The sequence below is a fragment of the Aulonocara sp. 'chitande type north' Nkhata Bay genome, linkage group LG7, assembly GCF_057382095.1.
Source record: "Aulonocara sp. 'chitande type north' Nkhata Bay isolate Kocher_YH1m ecotype deep benthic linkage group LG7, A_spYH_male_GT1.1, whole genome shotgun sequence".
NCBI classification, from domain to species: domain Eukaryota; kingdom Metazoa; phylum Chordata; class Actinopteri; order Cichliformes; family Cichlidae; genus Aulonocara; species Aulonocara sp. 'chitande type north' Nkhata Bay.
In genome coordinates this window covers 52,462,580-52,484,366 of record NC_141350.1, presented here as the reverse complement: position 1 = coordinate 52,484,366, position 21,787 = coordinate 52,462,580, and the positions used below count along the sequence as shown (strand labels likewise).

Sequence of the window (21,787 nt, the reverse complement as noted above, 5' to 3'; positions counted from 1 at the left end):
ATTACTTTCACAACTTCCTTTACTTGTTTTTCAGTCCTAGATACCTCCTTTCCCCCCACATTAGAAAGTATGAGTGCTCAAAAATGAAAAAAATAAATAAATAAAATAAAACACATCAAAAAGTCAAATTCTATTCATTACTAGCAAAAACCTGCAATACAGATGATTTTTGCTGTGACAGTTTTGCTCATGTATGAAAACACAGACGTTAATTTAACATGCTATTTTTTTTTATCTTCATTATATCACAATATATAATGAGATGGCAAAAATGGGTTTTCATAAAAATCTAACCAGTGAATGATAAAAAGCTAAATTTTCATTGTATAATACAAAATAATCAATTGCAGACACTGCTAGCGTTGTACAACGTTGCACATGTCACGTGCACGTAATGTCAGCAATGTACACATAATGTAGACGTACCGTTGCTGTTCATTTTCAGATGATCAACTTTTGAGTGTATATAGATTATAACTAGGTAGTTTATATCGTAGGTTTAATCCAGATTTTTTAACGTGCCTAAGATGAGTTGGGGAACACACATATGCTAGGACAATTACAGAAGATATATGCACTAAGATTTAAAATATGTGTGGTGCTGTGTACGCCATGGTTATTTACTGCCTCTTAGGTTGTGGTATATTTATGTATGCTTGGCATTAAGATACATCCTGTCTCTGTCTTTAAGGCATACCTGTACTTGTTACTAAGCTCTTTGAAACTGAGTTGAAGTTGACGGTGCTTTTCCAGTAAGTCCTGTTTTTGCAGGCATTAATCAGTAGGAAACAGACATCATCAGCATAAAACATGATCTTCCCTTTTCTATCTTGGAGGAAGAGGCCAAGAGCAGCATACTGTCTACAGTGTGAACACAGCAAGGTTATCTTTATAATAATATGGTTGCACATTAATCTCAATTGCATCTATCTTCAGTGTAGAAGTATCTGTATGATCTGCTAGTCTGTGTGTTGGTAAAATCATCTTGTTTCCCTTCAGTAATTTAAGCTGAAAATATTGGTCACCAAAAATAATGGTCAAATGTTACTTATAAGATGTGCAGGTAAGAATGTTGCTGTGAGGGGAACTGTTGCTGTAATCCCGACAGACGCCAGAGGGGGGCAGTATAGGGAAAAGTGCAGGAGAGGGTTAAATGTTCCCTGAGGAAGCTTGTTTTCTTTACACAAAAAGTTACTGCTGCTCATCAATAAAACATCAGAAGCAAGTTAAGTGGTCATGTGACCAGCAGTGCTGCACTCCTCTACCCTTTTCCTTTGGAAAGTACAAAGGAGCTGCTGAGGAGATGCTTACCCAGTGTCTAGCCCATCCTACCTGAGCCTCTCTGTCTCCTCCAAGCTTTTACTTCTTCATTTGGTTCTTATATTGCTCACCGCAAGCTTTCAGTTCTCCTTTTCTTTTTTACATTTCGGGAAGTCCGGTTACAGTGGTAGCATATACAATCGTAATTAAAAGGTCAGAGAACGAGCACACACACACACACACACACACACACACACACACGTCCCAATACCATTTCCATCTTTTTATAAGGGCAGATTAGAGTTTTGCCATCTCTAGGTTGGCAAACTGTGATCGTCTTATATGAGTAACAGACTTTATTGTCACTCTGCAGGTGGTCCAGCACTAGTGGGTCTAGTGGGTCTACTGTTTATTGTTATTACATTGACTGTGGGCTTTTATTAGAGCACTAGAGTCATTTGAGTGCAGAATATTGCTGATGGTGGGGGAAAAGAAGGAAATGAAAGAAAGCAAATATATAATTTCTGGTTTCAGGAATGATGCAAGAGTGTGAAGCTCTTAACTAAGTCCACTGGTGTACCTGCAAAGGCTGATGGTTTATACAAAGCTAGAATATTCTTTATGAGAGACTAATTACTGAGCGTGTGTGGCTCTGCTGGCCTAACTTCGACTGTTTACAGTTCACCTCTGGGGCGACATCTCCCCGCTCATTATTTATTAATGGAAATGTGCGCCTCTAATTGCTAATTATCTTTAAATTGATGACTCATAGAGGATGCTTTTGCTTAATCAACTGGTTGTTTATCTGCTGAATTAAACATGGCAGAAAGCACAGCAGAATTATGCAACATGACAGGCAAAGCACTGCTCTGCATTTGTGTGCGCGCTTGACCGAGGAGAGGACAAGCGTGCTAGATGGCGGATGGATGCCGAGCACGAACAGGTGTGGGAGTATGTGCGTGCCTTAGCTCACTTGAACTATTCGAATGAGAATAAGAAATTTAATGAAGGTAAATCAAAATCAATGAGGGTTTGAGTGCTGAGTAGAAACCCAAATTGTGCAAATGTATTTGTGTTGCATAGACGCCAAACATCAAAGGCCCTGTTCCAAACACTTAAAGCAAATGAGTTTCAGATTGGCATCCTTCCATCTGGATGCCAGACGAGCCTTGAGAAAAAGGGGGAAAAGCAAACCTGTTCTATAAGAAACAGCCTGCTAAGGCACATCAAGGGGGAGAAAATGACAGTCAGAGAAGAAAACAAAGAAGAGGCAGAAAAAAGGAAAACAAAGACAAACTCACAGTACTCACGGTGACTCTGAAAGGTGTCGCAGCGGTGGATGTAGGCTCCATGGACGGTGTGCTCTTGTCCGAGGACCCCGGCATACTGCGGCGGCGTCCTGTCCTTTCTGGAGGAGACTCTGAACAGAGAGAAGATTTAACGTTTGGCCTTAGAATCGTAAAAACATCAATCCAATAAACTCACTAATCAGCACCTCCAAAGCCAACTAATTAACATGCTGTCCTGCACTTGCTTAAATCATTTATCAAATCATTTTATAGGAGCTGAACAGAGCTTTGGACAGAGACTAGACGGTTTCCCTTCAGTCTGCTAAGCTACATACATGGGGGTGGCATTGTTCTTCTTTCCTCTTAAGAAAACTATTTTTCCCCATATTTCACAATAGTCGTGATGCATTTTAAAGTGCACATCATGTCAAACATCACGATTGCTTTTAAAACTCGCTCAACCTTTCATTTTCAACAAACTGAAGAATCAAGAGACGAAGAAGAAACTCAAAGAGGAAGGAGAAAGACTCCAAACACAACTCGATCAAAGTGTCAGACTGACCAGGCTGACCTTTGACACAGGCAGCGTGATAGAGATAAAGGTCTGGAGCTCGTGGTGAGAAATGGGCTCAAACTGGAGTGAACTCAAAACACTCTACAAAAAGAAAAGCTTCTGATGGGTATGAAACACAACATCACAAGCTCAAACCTTAACCTAATGCTTTCATCAATTTTAGCAAAGCTTTAAGCAGACTATGAATACTTTCAGTGCTGATACACAATAGTTTAAACTTTCATAAGAACAAAAATAAGCCCTTTCATTTTTTATTTTATATTTGACATGATATAAAGACATGCACATTACATTTCCACTTCTTATTTTCCCACCCGTCACCCACTTACTAAACTCATCCGTGATATGTTATCTTACGTCTCTTGTGTAGTTTTCAGTTTTCCCTCTGAACTCAGACACACAGACCTTCATGATTTAAGAACACGCTCATCTGAATACGTTTTGAAAGAGCTGTGGAGTCAAAAACTGTGAATGTGCAAAGAACAAGCATATCTGGACACGTCCAAGAGGAATGTGAGTGATGTTGAGCATGCAAGTCCTCACAGATTTCAGACAGCCGTCACTGCAAAGTGCTAGCTCACAGGTAGAGAGCAGAATGATCAGATGTTAGGCGGTGGGTGAACTAACATCTCAGTGTTAAACAACTGATGGACTGAAAATTGATTATATACAGTAATGCACAAAAGGCTTCATAAAATTCCCATAAATTCTTTATATTCTGTTTCCAAGCAGCGAGATGTGGTTTTAACTTTTAAAGAGGTCTTGAGCAATAGTTCTCCAGGCTTTCTGGAATCTTTTCAAAGATTTTTGAGGCATCAGCTGCTTTTCCGCTCCACTCTTTGTACCTGACCATTTTTTGACGAAAGCACTTTTTCTTTCTTTCTTTCTTTGTCACACCACTTAACACTGACCCTTCTGTCATTCAAGCATAAAAATAGCATTCGAGCTAACTCAAGGAATGAACTGATGTTGCACTGACAGATGCCAAACAACTTGCCAAAGAAACAACTTTAAATTGTATTTTAAATTTGTTCACCAAAGTCTCATCAGAAATTATCTTAGTGGAAGGCTGGAGGCTCTGTCATGGTTTGGGGCTGCATTTCACCCAGCGGTGTTGAGAATCTTGGCAGAACGATCTACCATGCAGCATCATGACTTGGGCTTAATGTTTTAATATGGCAAGTTGATCTGGAAATGCAATGAAAGCATACACTGGTAGCTTTCCGCTGTGTATTTTTTAAAAATCAGCCTTGGGTTGGCTTCCCCAGAGCCCTGACATTGACATTATTGAAGCAGTGTGAGATCATCTGGACAGAGGCCATTGATATATCAACTTGACTGTTGACTGTCAAGACCGTAAAAATTGTACAAACTGTTTTTCCATAAATGCTTGCATATGTCTCAATAGTTTTCTGGACTTAGTTTGTGTTTTCCGAGCAGAATATAAAGAAAGAAGACTCGAGATTTTTATACCAGCGGTCCCCAACCCCCGGGCCTCGGACCGGTACCGGTCCATGAGTCGTTTGGTACCGGGCCGCGAGAGTTGAGGCTCGGGTGTGAAATGTATGGTTTTCAGGGTTTTTATCGGTTTTCAGCGTTATTTTGTTATCGTTTTTATCGTTAACTCTGTTTTCCTGGGTCTTTTCACGTGTGTTATGAATAAATCTTCTTTTTTTTGGTACCGGTACTAGTTTTATTTTGTTGTATTTATCCGCGACACCTTAAAGGCCGGTCCGTGAAAATATTGTCGGGCATAAACCGGTCCGTGGCCCAAAAAAGGTTGGAGACCGCTGTTTTATACAACAAGAGACACATTAAGAGGTCTCGGTGAGGACATGGCCTCAATTAGGACATGCTAGAACAGTTAAATGAGCTCTAATGGAGTAAATTAGATTAGTGATAAATGTGGGTAGTTGTACATGACTTTAAACATCCTAACACACACATACGCACCCATAAATCTATAGTCGGGCATCATATTTAATAGGTGCAATGACCATTTTGTTGAGATGAGGATATTACCAAAATCTTGAAAATGTTAACGTGTGATTCTTTTACAATTTTCTTAAAGTTTGACATAAAATGTCCATTATGCACCTTTTAAATATCAACTTTTGGGGAAGTTTTGATGTTGCATCAACATTGACTTTAGGGTGGAAATATTTATGCATTAGAATATTAGGTTTCAGCTAATTAAGGACTGAAGTGGCTCAGGATTGCTATGACATGACCAAAAACTGCATCAAATGTGACATGTGTCTAATATGGTATTTGCATTCGGAGCATATCCTAACAGGCCACACACAGACACACACACACGGAAGATGTGTTTGTCAGTGCTGTCTTTTCTGTTCGCTCATCAAGCTGAGTTGTGCTAAATTAGCTGTCTGCTGCTTAACAGGCTGGTTGACTGTATTAAGCGCTGTTACACAGTAATTGAAGAACAAGCATAGGAATAGCACTTCCTGCTGTGCGAAGCATCCCGAGCCCACACAAAGAGAACAGAAGAGAAACGCACGTGGTCCAGAGCATCAAAAAGCAGACAGCCATAACATGCTCTGACATGGAGCGAATTCAAGTCTCTGTAATTGAAAAAGCCCGATCCTCTGAGTAGAGATCCATTGCTCTGTGAAGGCAAAGCAAACTAGCTAAGCATTAATGCCATGTTGAGCTTAGAAATGTGCAGTCAGAGATAAGATAATCAGAATTAGACTCATCTAAAACCCTTATATCTGTACAAAACAGAAAACTCAAGAGCCCTGTCTGTCAAGTGTGTCAAGATGAGTCCATGCCTACATAGAAGAGAGTCCATGTCTAGATAGGAGGGCTGCAAGGGCTGCGTACAAATCCGAGGAACACAGTGGACTTCTGTGGTGATACCTGCACCTCTCGATCTGTTATGATGCTCCACATACTATATTGTTTTTAGTATATTATACCAGACAACAAATGCATTCTGTCTAAAATAAATAAAATCAGAAAATCATTCATGAGAAAATGGGCTTGATTAGGGTTATCATCAGCACTGGCGCATTTCTCCGCTCAACTTTAATAAATGTACCCCTCCAGTTAACTTCGTCACGGAAATCTCCCCCCACTTACGTACAGCTGGCTGCTACAAGCGCTCAAGAGGGGAGCTCGCGCATAAAAGACACACACGAACACACATCGTTTAGTTCTACACTAATTGCTGTGTGTGAAACTTGCAGCCAGCGCTTCCACATGTTTTCAACATCTGCGTGCGATGGATCTTCACAAGCGCGTGGAATTTGCCCCCACACCACCCTCTCGCTATAACTCGCTCCCGTATCCGACTCTAACCCGCAAGCAGACGGCGAGCTGTAAACAGTCGTACTCAATGAAATTTAAATTAATAAACACCAGTTCCAATCAGAATCCGGAAGAAAACGATGAAAGAGCTGCGCTGCGCTGCATGTGGTGGCTGGTCTCAGACTGTTGAAACATCCTGCTTGGGGGCTCTGGGGAACTGCTATTAACTGTAGCTATTTTAAGATTTAAAGGTGTGTGTGTTGGTGCACGTGTGTGTTTGGGAGCTGCATTTGTAAGGTCAGAGGATCAGAGATCACAGGGAGCTCACAGACAGCAGCTGGGTCAAAAGGGTGTTACCGGAAAACCAAGTGTCAAAGACCTAAGGCCATACAGTGCACTGTTCTCACCTCCTTTCTGTTTCTCATTGATGACTTCTTCATTTCTTTATCCAGCTAATTGTCTTACCTTATCACGAGCTCGTTTATTTTCTTCAATCTGTCCAAAAACTGCATCGTCACACCTTCATCTCCTAAAAACTAACCTCTATCCCCCATCAGCACCTACTACAAAAAAGAGCCATGCTTCTGTTTTGACTCCACCCACAGCTGGAAGTGCTAGTTTGAGCCCTTGGGGGCTTAAAACAGTATAAACCAACTGATAGCTGGGAGTTTAGAATATGTGCAGCCTATGAGTGAATGCACTTGACCTTTAAAGGAGAAATATTAGACTTTTTGGCAACAGCCTCTCTCCCCTAACCCTCAACTGGTCATGGAAGATGACTGCCTCTCCCTAAGCTGGAAGTTTGTTTCTGCTGGAGGTTTCTGCCTGTTAAAAGGGAGTTTTTAAAGGACGCAGGATTTTGAGACTATCCCACTTCTTGGCCCTATACTCCGAAGTGAAGTGCAATCAGGATAAACAACATAAAGTTGGGTATCAATTTGCCAAGTTAACACAGGGCTTCCCCTGTGCGTTCCCATTAAAGGTGTGGTGTTGGGAACATTTAACCAATCTTAAACGTGTGTTTCACAGAAAATGATCCCTATGAGTGTAAATGGCCTGCATTTGTATAGCGCTTTTCTAGTCCCTAAGGACCCCAAAGCGCTTTACACTACATTCAGTCATTCACACACAGGCGATGGCGAGCTACATTGTAGCCACAGCTGCCCTGGGGCGCACTGACAGAGGCGAGGCTGTCGAACACTGGCGCCACCGGGCTCTCTGACCACCACCAGTAGGCAAACATGGGGTTAGTATCTTGCCCAAGGATATTTGGCATGCAGCCAGGAGGCAGCCTGGGATCAAACCACCGACCTTTTGATTAGTGGCTGACCTGCTCTGCCACAGATGATGATAAAATGGTGATTAAAAATCTCTAAAGAACATTCTAGTAAAATTAGAGCATATGGAAACTTCAAACTGGATACATGTATTCAATTATAAATATTATAGATGTCGTATGACGATTAAACCTATCCGGTTGTTCAGTCTGACGTCACTAGCCGTGTCTGGGCCTAAACTCCGCTGCAGGTCCATATATCAAACGATCACTGTGGCATTACTGAGAGTTGAAAAACTGTCTAAAGTCTTTCATCTTTAATAAAATGATCAGCGTTCTGCTCTACCAAGTGTAAGATAAGATAAGATAAGATAAGATAACCTTTATTAGTCCCACACGTGGGAAATTTGTTTTGTAACAATTGAGTTTAACATCCAGCCATCCATGAAAACGGAATTTATGACATTTAACGGAGTTAGAAGTTAGCAGGGAGTTAGCTCGCTAGCTTCTATCTAAATACAATATAGCATGTCCTGACTGCGGGGTTTTGGAAACAAATTAAAACGTACAGCTCTGTTATCACTTCCAGCATAAATGAAGACAGAAAACTAAACAGCAGTGACGTTTGTAGGGTTACCGAAGGGCTAGCTAGTATATAATGATGTGCTATGTGACCACTAGCGACACAGCTATGTTAGCATAATATAAACAAGCTAACTTTTTTTCCACTCGATAAAAGTTAACGTGAGTGTTCTCGGTGGTCAGGAACAAATGTAATCGCATGGCAGGATGCTGTAAAAGGACCAAACTTCAGCCAGGAGAACAACTGAGATAATCCATCCACAATACGAGGTTAGTCATTCATATACTGCTGCATGGGCTGGGCTGTAGTTACATCCTAAGGTTTTAAAAACTGAGCTTAAATAAATGATTAGCGGTAATAAAAGCCGAGGGAGGTCAACAGTGATCACTGACTGTTTTAGGAGCTTTTTGAGATCAAATAGAAGAAAATACATAACATTAAACATGTTAACAACACAAAAGCCATATTAAACGCAGACTACTTTAGGCCCGGAAGTAGGATTCGTCGCGTCATCACTGAACAACCGGATTAAATATAAAAATGGAATTCAATAGGCTTAATCGTCATAGAAATTTAATATGAGGTCAGTAAGTACAATAGTGACTTGTTATAGGTTCCTCAGTTCCTCTAATCTGGAGCAGGTTAGGATTACAGAGTAAGTTGCCATGGAGATTTAATCTGATAAGAAATGAACCACTATCATAGTACAGAAAGCCCAGAGTTAACCCTTGAATTACATGGAAAAGACAAAATCCGGCTTTGTGGTATAGATCTCTGGAAGCAAACTGTGATATTTAATACTCCCAGTTAAGCATTACCTACCCAGTACACCTATCCAGTTGTGTTGATAAAGAAAAGAACTATCCAAATCAGGTAGTCAGATGTCAGACAGAGAACACTGATAACATCTAGTTAATTATCAATGTGAAAACAGGTCCAGTGTGGAATATTTTGCATACCAGCACGCTTTTTGCATGGCTGTACCAATGTGCTTCTGTTTTAAAGCAGGGTGAAATAAAAACAATGCCTGACTTCCTACGTAGACATTGTTCTTTTACATGAACGGATTATGTTTATAACCACAAGGAGCAGGTTGTGCCAAGTGCCTTTGTGATAACTGATGAAATTGTAAGGAAGATATTGTTGTACAGGGTTTTTTAATCTACCTTCAAATGATTTGAAAAAGAACATTCAGTATCAGCCTTCCTTTTTTTCCTCCCCCGAAACAAATGACTGACAATTAAAAGTTCCTCTGTGTCCCTGAAAACATGATTCATCTGTTACATATACATTGATACTGCTGTTCTTATGAGTTAATACAACATAGCATGCTTTTATGCCAGATAACTAAGACAGGACAAAAAACAGAATAGGCCTGTTAAATGACAAGATTTCTTATAAATAAAGTTTGTGTTTTCATTTATTGTCACCAAATTACACTGTGTGCATATCCCGCTATATAAAAAGACAAACTGAGTGCTTTAAAAACATTTACATGGCTTATTTAATATGCTTAAACTTGCTATGTTGTTGTTTGCTCTTCCTTACCCTTACCTAAAGTATGTATATAATATCACAGATAACAAACAGACAAAATAGGGACCTGCAGAAACCCTCTGATAACCCTATTATTAGGGATCAGTATTATTACTTTGTATTTATAAATCTACATCATTCTACACTCTTTCTGAATGGCAGCTAAGAAAATTCTATGACTGTTTTATATTTAATTTATGAATGATCAGTCATTATAACAATGACTGCAATAATCAGGTTACATAAATAAATAAATTTGGACAATCAAGAATTCCATTTGATAGGAAAAACAATTATTGGCCAACATACACAACGTATTCTAAATGTCAGCACTAGATTTCACCAAAACAAACGCCAAAGACGCCTATCTAATTTTTATATGTAGCACCAGATTTTATTTTTTAAATAAATCTGTTATATAGTCAACAAAATAGTGTTAATCCCTCATCACAATTGCTACACAGGTTTACACCCATTATCTTTTGCTTTTATGAAATTTTTGTTTTTCTCCTTTCAAATTTCAAACAACCTCTAAATATAATTTAGAAGGAGATTATGTTGTGCTTTGTACAATATCAGTGTGGTGCATAGCTCAACTAAATCAGAATGTTTTAAGGCATGCAGTTTAATGAATCTTGCACTCGCTTGTTCATAATAATCAGATTAGAGCAGAGCGATATGGCCAAAAATATTTATCACGATATATATTTGAAAATTTGCGATAACGATATAACCGACGATATAATTGATGCGAGACAAAATACAACTCCACAACATTACTAGCGCAAAAAGACAACCTTCCATTTATTTTCACTTAAACAAGAAGCTGGTTTTTATGTACATTAAAGCTTTATAAAAATGTAACAGTGCAAATGCAAATTCCTTGCTGAAAGTTTAACCAAAAGGCATTTCCAGTAGAAATGGGCTGACATATCCTGAGCATAACCATGTATAATATCCACTGAAGTTAAAAAGAGGTGCTTTGCAACATTAAACTGCAGTGTGCAGTGCGTATTTTTCGGACCATAAGGTGCACGGGATTATAAGGCACATTAAGCGAAACAAAGCAGTCAGATAAATCAAACTTTATTAAACTCATTCTTCTTGCTTCCTCCACTTCTGTACCATTGATTTATTAATGAATGAATTCTGCTCTATTCCCATGTTGCTGCAGTATATTAATGACTAACCTCGTATTGTGGATGGATTATCTCAGTTGTTCTCCTGACTGAAGTTTGGTCCGTTTACAGCATCCTGCCATGTGATTGCATTTGTCTCTAACCATGAGGAACCTTCACGTTAACTTTTATAAGTGGAAAAGTGTTAGTGTTCGTCCTCCAGCTTCACTGTTTATGTTATGCTAACATAGCTGTGTCGCTAGCGATCACGTAGCACATCATTATATACCAGCAGCTAGCCCAACTTCAGTAACCCTACAAACGTCACTGCTGTTTAGTTTCCTGTCTTCATTTATGTTGGAAGTGATAGCAGAGCTGTACGTTTGAATTTTTTCAGAAATCTCTCAGTCAGAACATGCTATATCATGCTTAGGTAACTAGCGAAACTAGCGAGCTAACTTCCGCTAGCTTCCTGCTAACTTCTAACTCCGTTAAATGTAATAACTTTTGTTTTCATGGATGGCTGGAAGTTAAACTTCATAGTTTCACCTGGTTAAGCAGCAATGCTGATCGTTTTATTAAAGATGAAAGGATTGAGACAGTTTTTAACTCTCAGTGATGCTGCAGTGTTCGTTTGACCTGAAGCATACAGCGTTTAGGACCCAGATTACTCCCAGATTTAAGAGCATCTTAGTCCGACAAATACGACAATAACGACGGCCGCTTGCATGTTCTGCAAAAAAATGTGCTTTGTCGTGTATCTGACGGACAAACACCAAACCAGTTCCACATCACTGAAGTTGCACCATTTTTACAAATCAATTCTGGTTCATCTGTTTCACTCAACAATCGGCCATGTGGGTATGAAAACAAAGGCACTGCGCATGCGCGTTTTACTCATATTCTATTGCGATATTTCATTTTCCTATCGTTGCCTAACATTATACCGGTATTACCCTAAATCAGATCCATTTATAATTCTTATACCGTTCCTTTGTAGTATATAAAACATTAATCCATGTTGCTACAGTTTAACTCCATGTGTGTTCTTGGGGGAACTACGAGCTATACTGGTTAGATGTTTTGTGAAGCTCTATTCTATACAAGTCATCTAATAGTATTCTCCTGGCAAATCAGTAGTTCAACAATGAAGGTTTACTATTCAGTTACTCAGACCAGATACAAATTTACCAATAAACCCAAAAGGGTTCTGCATTGTGTTTGTAGCCATTCTGTCTGTTTGTTCATGATGTTTAGAAATGTTAGGATTTTTCCCTTTTTTTCCCCTTTACATTTACATTAATTCATAGAAAAACTTTGTATACAAATATAAGAGTGATACATATACACTGTGCGCTTTTTGTGAGATTTTCCCAGAGACTAGCTCCTATTTATTTATTTCCATTTACTTTTAGACAGCCTTTACTCTTTATTTGGTTGTTCTGACTTTAGTGAGAGCAGCTCAAAAGCATTTCACCTCATCAGTTTGATTTGACTCTTTCCCAAATTCCACATTCATAAATGCAAATTCTCAAAGACAACGCTATACCACCTCATTTCTTGGAGGAAATTGAACTCTGCGTACCCACAATTTATTCTTAAACAATAAGGTTTTAAAAGCCATTATTATTTGTAACTTTTTCATTATGTTTATTTGACATCATTGTAACACACACACACACTTCTTTGTCTATTGTATTACATTTGTATTTTAATCATTAATAAATCAATCAAAAAGAAGCTTCAACATTAGTATTCTGGACACTGCCAGGTTTTGTTTTTTTTAAATCAGAAGTTGGATGAAATTGTTGAGTACTAAAATTAGCCGCAACCGCTAGTTAGCATGTTGCATTTATAAACTCATATATTGACTAATTAGTGCCAAGTAACTAATAAACCACTTAAAACTGAAACAGAAACTTCTGGGATGATTTAAACTACACAGCAAGATATAATACTAACCTATTAACGATGATCCAAAAGGGACAAACAGCACAGACACGTTACAGAGGTCCAGTTTAATAACTTGTAGTGGATGATACCTAACGGACACATCAAGGCAGCCACACCCCTTACTCAATTGAATTAGTTAAGGTAGTTTAAAATGTTGTTTTTTTTTGGGGGGGGGGGGGGGGGGGGGTTTAAATCACTGCACTCAGAGTTGTTGTGTGGAAGAGAAACTATGTATAGAGACCAAAACTGCATTTAGAACCATCTTTTAAATATATCCTTTATTTACAGGTATTTAAAGGTTATTATAATGTAGATGGACTCCTTTTTAGCGCCAACCTTGCTTGGCATCTAGAACAGTTTCCCCTTAAATACTAGTGGTAAAACAAAAACATGATTTTATTTAAACAGCTTCACTGTGTGACCAAATATGGTGTTATAAAAGCGACAACAGTAAAACCAGCTGAAAGTTTTCCTGAAGTTTGACAGATCTATGGAACGACTTGAAACCAATCACTAATCGAGCCCCGGCTCGGACAGTCTCAGTCGTTGTGTCCTTGAGCAAGAACTTCACCCGTTACTTACTGGTGGTGGTCAGAGGGCCCGGTGGCGCCAGTGTCCGGCAGCCTCGCCTCTGTCAGTGCACCCCAGGGCAGCTGTGGCTACAATGTAGCTCGCCATCACCAGTGTGTGAATGAGTGGATGACTGAATGTAGTGTAAAGCGCTTTGGGGTCCTTAGGGACTAAGTCAAGCGCTATACAAATGCAGGCCATTTACCAAGGTTTAAATACAACAACAGCAGCAAAACTGTGCTCACTGTGCTAATGCACTGAAGGTTTAACTACAGGATCCTGTTATCAGTGTTTCAAGAAGTCTATACCCTCAGGGTTGGAAAATAGCCCCCGCAGAGATTGCAGAGTTCTTGTGTTATGACAGGAGGGGGGAAAAAGCAGAAGAGAGATAACACACACACACACACACACATACACGCACACAAACACACTCTGTCTCTTTCACTTCAGACCAATGAAAACTTGCAGAAAAAAAAGAAATAAATAAAATCACAGGCTGTCAGACTGTGTTTGCTCTGTTCTCTCTACCTGGATGACTATCTTGTCTCAGTCCACCCCGGCTCTCATCACGGTTGCTTCACAAAGACATCGTTTTTCTGTTTTCCCCTCAACTAAAAGAAACTCAATTTTTAGACTTTAAACTAACTTTTAATTTTTTCTCAGATCTCAGGTCTTTTTAGTGGAATATCTCACTTCATGCTCAGTCTATGTAACAGAAGTCACGGGAGAGGCCCACCCAGGCACACGCTGTACCGCGACCACAGCTTTGAGCCATCAAACTTAATGGCTATTCTAAAGCATGTTTTGGTGAGCGAGATCTGTTTGCATCTGTTTCCTCACATGTACACAGAAACCATGATGTGTTGACGCTGAGCTGTGGGGACAGCGCTGGACTTTTGACCTATGGGATTTGTATTTACTCAGTGCGGGGATGATGGGGCGATAAAGAGGTGCTGCTCAGTCTCCTTGGAGAGGCTCTCGACACCAGGGAATAAAAGAGAATTATTTCAGCCTGCAAAAGTCACTGGTGCAGACACAAACGACGGTCACTTAGCTGTGATTGGGCACCAAGGTCCATCCCTAAGTCAACACGCAAACGCACATCAAAGAAACATGAAATCATCCTTGAATTTAATACTAACACCTCAATGAGGAATGTAGAGCCTCAGCTTTCTGTCAGCTTTGTGCAACCAGCTGATGGATAAATTACAAGTACTGATGCACAAAGCATCCAGCGGCGGAACAGCTGACTACTTCTTATCTACAAGGAAAATAGATCCACATCCAACAACATGCAAGTGATATGAAGAAAGAGAGCAGCTTTGGTTTGTGTTTAGCTTGGCGCATTCGTGCCTTTGTGTGCAGCTTGTTATGGAAAAGCACAGGAGAGGGATGGAGGAGGAGGAGGAGAAGTGGGGCAAAGAAGGAGGAAGTTTGTGTTTGTGCAGAGGGCGACTCAGCTGCAGCATTCCTGTAAGTGCTGGCTGATATCCTACTAACTTCAATAACATCCACTAGTGCACTAGCACTCACACAGATATGGAGCGAGTGTCCCATGCTGACCCGACAAATTACAGGGAAAACCCAAACCTTTGAGTCCCTGTAGTGAGGGGAATCTGTGGAGCTCTTTTCCTGACATGATTGGGTCAGCTTGAAGGAAAGGGTCACTGCAAATCAATACAGAGTTGCTCTGAGTGTGAGAAAACACTTGTATCCTGACGGGAATTGCATCTTCCACTATCACCGAATGGTTTGAAGACTATATCAATTATATTCGCTAACTTTAACAGTCACCAGACTTCAGGCGAACTGAACTTCTATGGGAGTTATCAGACTTGTGGAAGACAAGTTTCCCCCCTTAAGATTCTTGGAGACTTGAGGGGTCAAAGTCAAGATGCCCTGGAGCTCTTTCAGAGTCAAGCGATGGTGCGCCATATTAACTAAGGTGCTCACGCAGTCCTCTGTGCAAGCCTTTAAAATGTTTTCCTCTGAGGAATACAAACTGCACACGGTGAACTCAAACTCCAGCCTCCTGGCTTCACAATATTTGTTCTCAATCTTTGTGTTTTGTCGATCGCATTATTACAGACAAGTCCCAACAATACAAACCACAATATGCGCTACAGTGCTTTCAGTGTCTTTGTATTTTGATTATTCTTTTTGTCTGTTTTTTAACTTTGTGTTTAAACATCACTCTGCATTTAATCGTTACTTAGCTATCTTCCACACTGAGCCTTTTGTCTCACCTCTGTGCCCTAAACCCCCACTCGGTAGTGCTGTGGGATACTGCAGATTTTATCTATCAAATACCCATTAAATACAGGGCCAGTGTTGCCGATACCAAAACCGATACTGGTGTTTTTAACCTATAATGGTGGCTGTAGGAGAGAGCAGTATGTCATGATTTATGAGAAGAATCATCATTAATTTGCACATTTTTGACCACTAAATATCAGTGATTTTTACTTTCCCCAATAATTAGTTAATACAACAAAACACACATTTCAGCTTTTCATGTATTTTGAATGTTTTTTTGAGACCTGGAATATAAACACGCCTGTCTCTAAAGCCCTTTGGGTCAGCTTCTGTTGTTTAAATGTGCTAATGCCTCCACCTCTACCAGCCGATCACTGCAGACGGCTCCCCCCCCCGAACCTGGTTCTGCTTTTTTGTTCCCACTGTCATCAAGCGCTTCTCACAGGAGGTTGTTTAATTTACAGTTTCTATGTTGTATGATTGTAAAGCACCTTGAGGCAGCTGCTGGTGTAATTTGGCGCTATATACTGTAAATAAAACTGAATTCTGTTAATTTAAGGATGACGATGGCTAAAATGCACCAACTGATATCATTAACGTCCCATTTTCACAATTTCCACTGTCAACTGTGTTTCTGTGTTCTTGCACATACCATAAGAAAATAACCATTTTCAGTGACACATACAGTCCGCTGCATGTTGACAGGCAATAATCTTCTATATTTCTGCAGCTATTTCGCAAAAACTACTCCTGCCTTGTAATCTGAGTTGATATCTATGGATTTGGGGGGCGGGGGGGGATTTGCTTGCACCTGTCAGGCTGTTAGTGGAGTCTTTTTTTGGGTGCTCAGAAACACTGCATCGTCTGGCCCATCTCCATGACTCACCGGGCTGGTGGGTGGGTTGGGGGGTAAACAAGGACACAGACTTCAGTAAAGATCTGAGAGTAATCCTGGGTTAAACACTGCGTTGATGCAGAGAGGTTCTGATGGCTCCACTTTACTGCCACACTGCTATATTAGCTGTCTCTCCGTTTCACGTCTCTGCTTTCTATTATATGATCGTTGAGGCAAAGCGATAACATTATCACTCATCCTTTTAATACAGAACTGGCAAAGTCAGTGGGAAATACTTTTTTCTCCACGCAAACTTGATCCCACATATTCTCCAGCCTCTCGACCTGATTGTACGCATCTGCGGAGAATGAAGTCAAAAATACCGAAAGAATCATGTTGCCTGTGTTGATTAGTGAAGTCTTTACTAAAACATGACTTTAATCACAGAGAGGAGGCTCGGGAGCAAGCTGCAGAGACAGATCAAAGGGCTAATCTGTTTTAGAGAAAACAGCAAAGTGATTCCTTTGGCATTGAAGTTGAGGCTGAACCTGGCACCACTTAGCTCTAATACCCTCTTTTTTACCCCCCTCTCTCTCTGACATGTTAAAATTTAAAGCAGCTGAACACTCAGGGACAGAAAGCCAGAATGCGGACTTATTTGACTTCCTGAGTTTCAGTGGGAATGTGACGTGGGAGTGAGAAACTGAGTCACCACGGCTGTCTGAATTGTTGTCAACGCATTTCCCCATCTATAAGCCCGAACTCGGTCCTCACTTCCCATCAGTAGATATCAGCGCGAACAAACACAAGCACTCGCACACAGCATAAACAACCTGACAAAAATTAAACGTGACACAGTAGCACGGATCAAAAGTGTTTCTCGGTAATGACCCATTGAGAATATGATTACGAGCAATAGCTGTCAGTGGTAATGCATTATTGAGTTGTTATTGAGCAATTCAAACACTTTCTTGCAGACTGTCGGCAGCAGCGCTTTCTGTGCTGTTGTGCTATTTGATGCAGTTGTTACTTGTGTGACTGCACTGAATATTAGTGGTGCAACGGATAAAAAAATCTGATGGTTCGAATCGGATCACGGTTTTAAGTCATGGATCGGATCAATTTTCGGATCAGCAAAAAAAGACAAAAATGTAACATTTACTTATTCACTTATTGAAGTATTTTTTGCCTGTTAAAAACATTCAACTCAAGACTCATTCCACGCAATTATTAAAAAAAAAATTATGGTTCAATATAGGGCAGTGTAGGGCTTTGTATCTACCACTCAATTCAATTTTATTTATAAAGCGCCAAATCACAAAAACAGTCGCCTCAAGGCGCTTTATATTGTAAGGTAGACCCTACAATAATACATACCGCTCATTATATCGCACTCCACTGTGATATAATGAGCTGTCACGTAGCTTTCCGTTTCCCTGGAGGTCCACTCATTTGTAGTAGTTAGGGCAACAGAAGATGCCTAGGACAGTTCAGCCTCAACTTCAATTTTTTCCTGCTCATACATGCTTGGAACGATCTTGCCACTAAAGTAGACACAACGGGATATCATAGCATGGCTCAAGCACATTCATCATAGTTTAAACCCCTTGTTTTGCACAACGGAATACGGCCTCCCGTCTGCAGCTAAACACCCCAGTAGCTTTTGTAATAGCTTTAGCCCGGTTGGACTGGGCAGCAAAGGGCTGCTTAAATACCGAAAACTCCTCTGCTCCTCCACTTGGACAGACCTTCGCTTGACAGACTGACCACGCGCACCATACACATACTTTTTTCCCTTCTTTTTCGAATCTTCGGATCACGTGCGTGCCGAACTGTGGCGTGGGATCGGTTCGGATTACGGATCAACCGTGATCCGTTGCACCACTGCTGAATATGGTTAGGACTCTCAATGGACCAGTCACTAACCTGTCTGTGTACCTGCAGTCTTTTAGCTCATGCTATGCGCATGTTTTACTGGAGTTTACAGTACTCTCTCTTCTTACATTCAGATTATACATAATAAAACCCTCTGCGTCGACCATCTAGCTAAGTCAATTTTCCCCTTCACAAGTCCTACTAAACTTTTTCAGTAGCATTTCTTTTTTAATTTTCCTCTCCTTTGTTCTCTCCTGCAGTTCTGCCTTACTTTAAGGAACTGCAAAACTTGCTGTTGTGCATCCATACAGTCCACTGAGTGGTCACAGGTCATATTAAACTGTTTAATTTTATTATAAAGCCATTATCTGATTAGTGCAGTGAAGCATAAGATTAAATGCAGGAGGGAATGGCTAACACTCACTTATTAGCTCATGTTTGTATCTCCACAAAGTCTTGCCATTATTGTAATGCTGCCTGAAAGGCAGTGGAGACACCCTTAACCTTCAACTTTACTTCCCAATTTAAAGACTGGCTTTTAGATCACCTCATCTAATGTTTTACAAGAAGCTGAAACAGAATAAATTTGCTATTTCCAGTAGGGTCTGGGGAAGGAAATAGACCATATATAAAATACTGCCTTAGTATCCAGGTCTGAATAGTGAATGATCCTTACTAATGGCCAACAGGGGGCGACTCCTCATGGTTGCAAAACATATGAAAGATTATAAAAAGGTCTGTCAGAAAATGACAACACTCCCTATTTGATTTATGGCCTTATTAGTGTTGCAGTGTAGACAATGTTCACCACTAGATATCAGTAGATTACGGATTTCTTTCTGTAGAGTTCTATTTTCTTATCTCTGATAAATTGAGTCCATAAATATAGATATGGTGGCAAAAACATTACATTTAGACCGTAGCTCATAACGGCTGTGGCCGGCATCTTTCTGCTAGTGTTTACAGTGGATCCAGATCTGCCCCACAATTTTTCCCCCCCATCTACAGAAGGCTGTCAGTCCACAGTTTACCTCAGCTGTCAATGCCGGGCGAGAATTCAGTATTCAAATATGGTGGGTTAACATGGCGGCTCCCACAAACCGCAAACTCACTCCAAATCTATTAATGCACGCACATCTATTAATAGACGCACAGGACGTGCGTCTATTAATAGATGTGTGTAACTGTGTCTATTTATGAGTACAATATCCTTTTTCCATTAAATGCCCTCAAAAAATTACTGACTGTACCTTCAAGCATTTTCCTGAGTATATAAGCTCCTGAGTTAAATGTCTATGTAATATAACATGATTTTGTTTCATTTGATAGAGCAGATTTACAATACTGTTACCTTGGTTACACTGTAGCTGACCTTTGAGCATACAGTGTCATCGTTTTCTCATTCAGATCCACCTCTTACTTGTCACATCCATCACAAAATAAACCCAAAAAAACCAAGATGATAACTGCACTTCAATCCACAAACCAATTTGGCTGACATACAAGGCAAAAATACAAATCTCTTTTACACTCTGTGGAGCAGGATGAAGGTTAGGGAAGTTAAAACTACTCAAACTAATTTAAAACACTAAGATTTCTCAGATGAAAGGAAAATCAAGGTAATCTAGAAGGACTGGGAGAAAAGAATCACTTCCTGTGGTGTTCAGGTGATGTTTTGCCAACTTTAAAAGTCAGGGAGAAAAAAAATATGCAAGAGCAGACTGAGATCAATGGACAAAAAAAAAAAAAAGTCAAGTCATTTCTATCTCAGAGTAACTGGCAGATTTGGGGGGAGAGAAAGATCCAAACTTTCCAAAAACACTCTTTAGGTAAGTCTGATATCTGTTGTCAGATTTGTACCTGAAAGATCTACTAATGACAGCTCAACTTTGCTGTTAGAAATGTGTCAATATGGGAGGATATCGCTTTCAAAGGCCCAATTTTGTTCCACCGAACAAAAACATCTCTCTGAGGAGGCTGAAAAAGTTCAGTAGAGTTACCTTTAACTTTTTTTAAAGCTGTTGTGTAATGCAAAGACTCTTTGTCTGACACAGAGGCGATAAATGAAGGATTCTGTTGTGAAAAACAGTCAGTACTCCAATCAGGGGACAATTCAGATGCAAGTTACATGATTGCAGGGGGGGGGGGGGGCCTCCAAAACACGCAAGTCAGAACAGGCTGCGCCGCTCTCCCTTTTACAGACGAGCGATAATTTTGTATGTAAATGTCGCCAGCCCTGGCAGAGCAGAGGAAACAGATCCAGAGTGATTCTGAGGGTGAACCTTCCTGAAATTTTCCATTCACAGATAACAATGCACAGACAAGCACACGCTCAGAAAACAATAACACATGAGCTCATGCGGCTGCCATCTGATCGGTGCCACTGACTGTGCAAATAGACAGGAGAGGCTACAGCACCTTCCTCAAGATATGGTGTGAGCAAAACTTTATTGTTCCATGCTTTGCTGCTGCGCTTCACATGTGAGACACATCTCAACAATAGCGTCTCATCTTGCTTCAGGCACACTAAAGTGTTTACCAGAGAGACCTCTTATTTATTTCTTCTCTCCCCACAGATCTCATTACAGCAAATTAAAGAAAATCTAATATGTGGTTGTAGTACTATTTGTTCTATGGTAATGCAGTCATTCTGGATGAGACGAGAGAATGTACGGCTAATCTAGACGTGACTGACAAAGCTAAAGTACTTACTAGTTGCAAAGACAGTGCAAAAAGAACCAAAAATAAGTGCAGCCACCCAAGTAAGAAGGCAACCGTCCACTTTCTGCAGTAAACCTTCCATAACTGTAAGGAATAAAAAAAATTGAATCTGATTTCACCAAGATAGATTTGATTTCTCTGCCGTAACATACATGTGCATAACAAAGAGTTACTTTGTTTTTAACCACACTAATGCTGTGAAATAGCTGCAAGACTGCCAAAGCCAAAACTTGCTCATTTAAACTTTTGAACCATCTGGAGCAACAATAGCACTGATTCAGGCTCCCGTTTTTGGCTGCATGAAAATAAAAGTGTTACATTTGTGCTAAAAAGGAAAAACGATGTTATTCTATTAGTAAAGGCTCGAGCCTCTCTGGAGAATTAGGTGAGATATAGCTTGGCTTTAATTCTGTTTGCACCACTGCAAATACACAAGATCCTCACTCACAAGCAGTGAAGGCTCAGATGTCTAGTTGCACTATTTGCATACCTGCACAACCTGACATCACAAAGACTTGGTACTAGAAGGGTGGCGGTTTAAAGGCCGGTTAATATGAGTCAGGTGACGTATAGAAAAGTTCAGGGCTACAGTGCTCTGCAGTGTGTGAAAGCAGCTTCATACTCTGCTTCCAAAGAGTCGAAGTGAACTAAACAATGGGCTGAATTCATTG

At 40.2% G+C, this 21,787-nt stretch overlaps 1 protein-coding gene across 9 annotated transcripts in view; it reads right to left on the bottom strand.

Annotated features, from left to right (window-relative positions):
* Positions 1-21,787, bottom strand: part of dab2ipb (DAB2 interacting protein b) — a 207,042-nt gene that overhangs the window by 109,695 nt on the left and 75,560 nt on the right. For 6 of the 9 annotated variants that reach the window (XM_086301231.1, XM_086301223.1, XM_086301222.1 and 3 more), the window contains one exon: positions 2,562-2,680. In XM_086301231.1, coding sequence (XP_086157357.1) covers positions 2,562-2,680 — 119 coding nt within the window. Of the gene's footprint in view, positions 1-2,561; positions 2,681-3,480; positions 3,548-21,787 lie in introns of those variants that run through there. The other 3 variants (XM_086301220.1, XM_086301221.1, XM_086301226.1) reach the window with 2 other exon arrangements.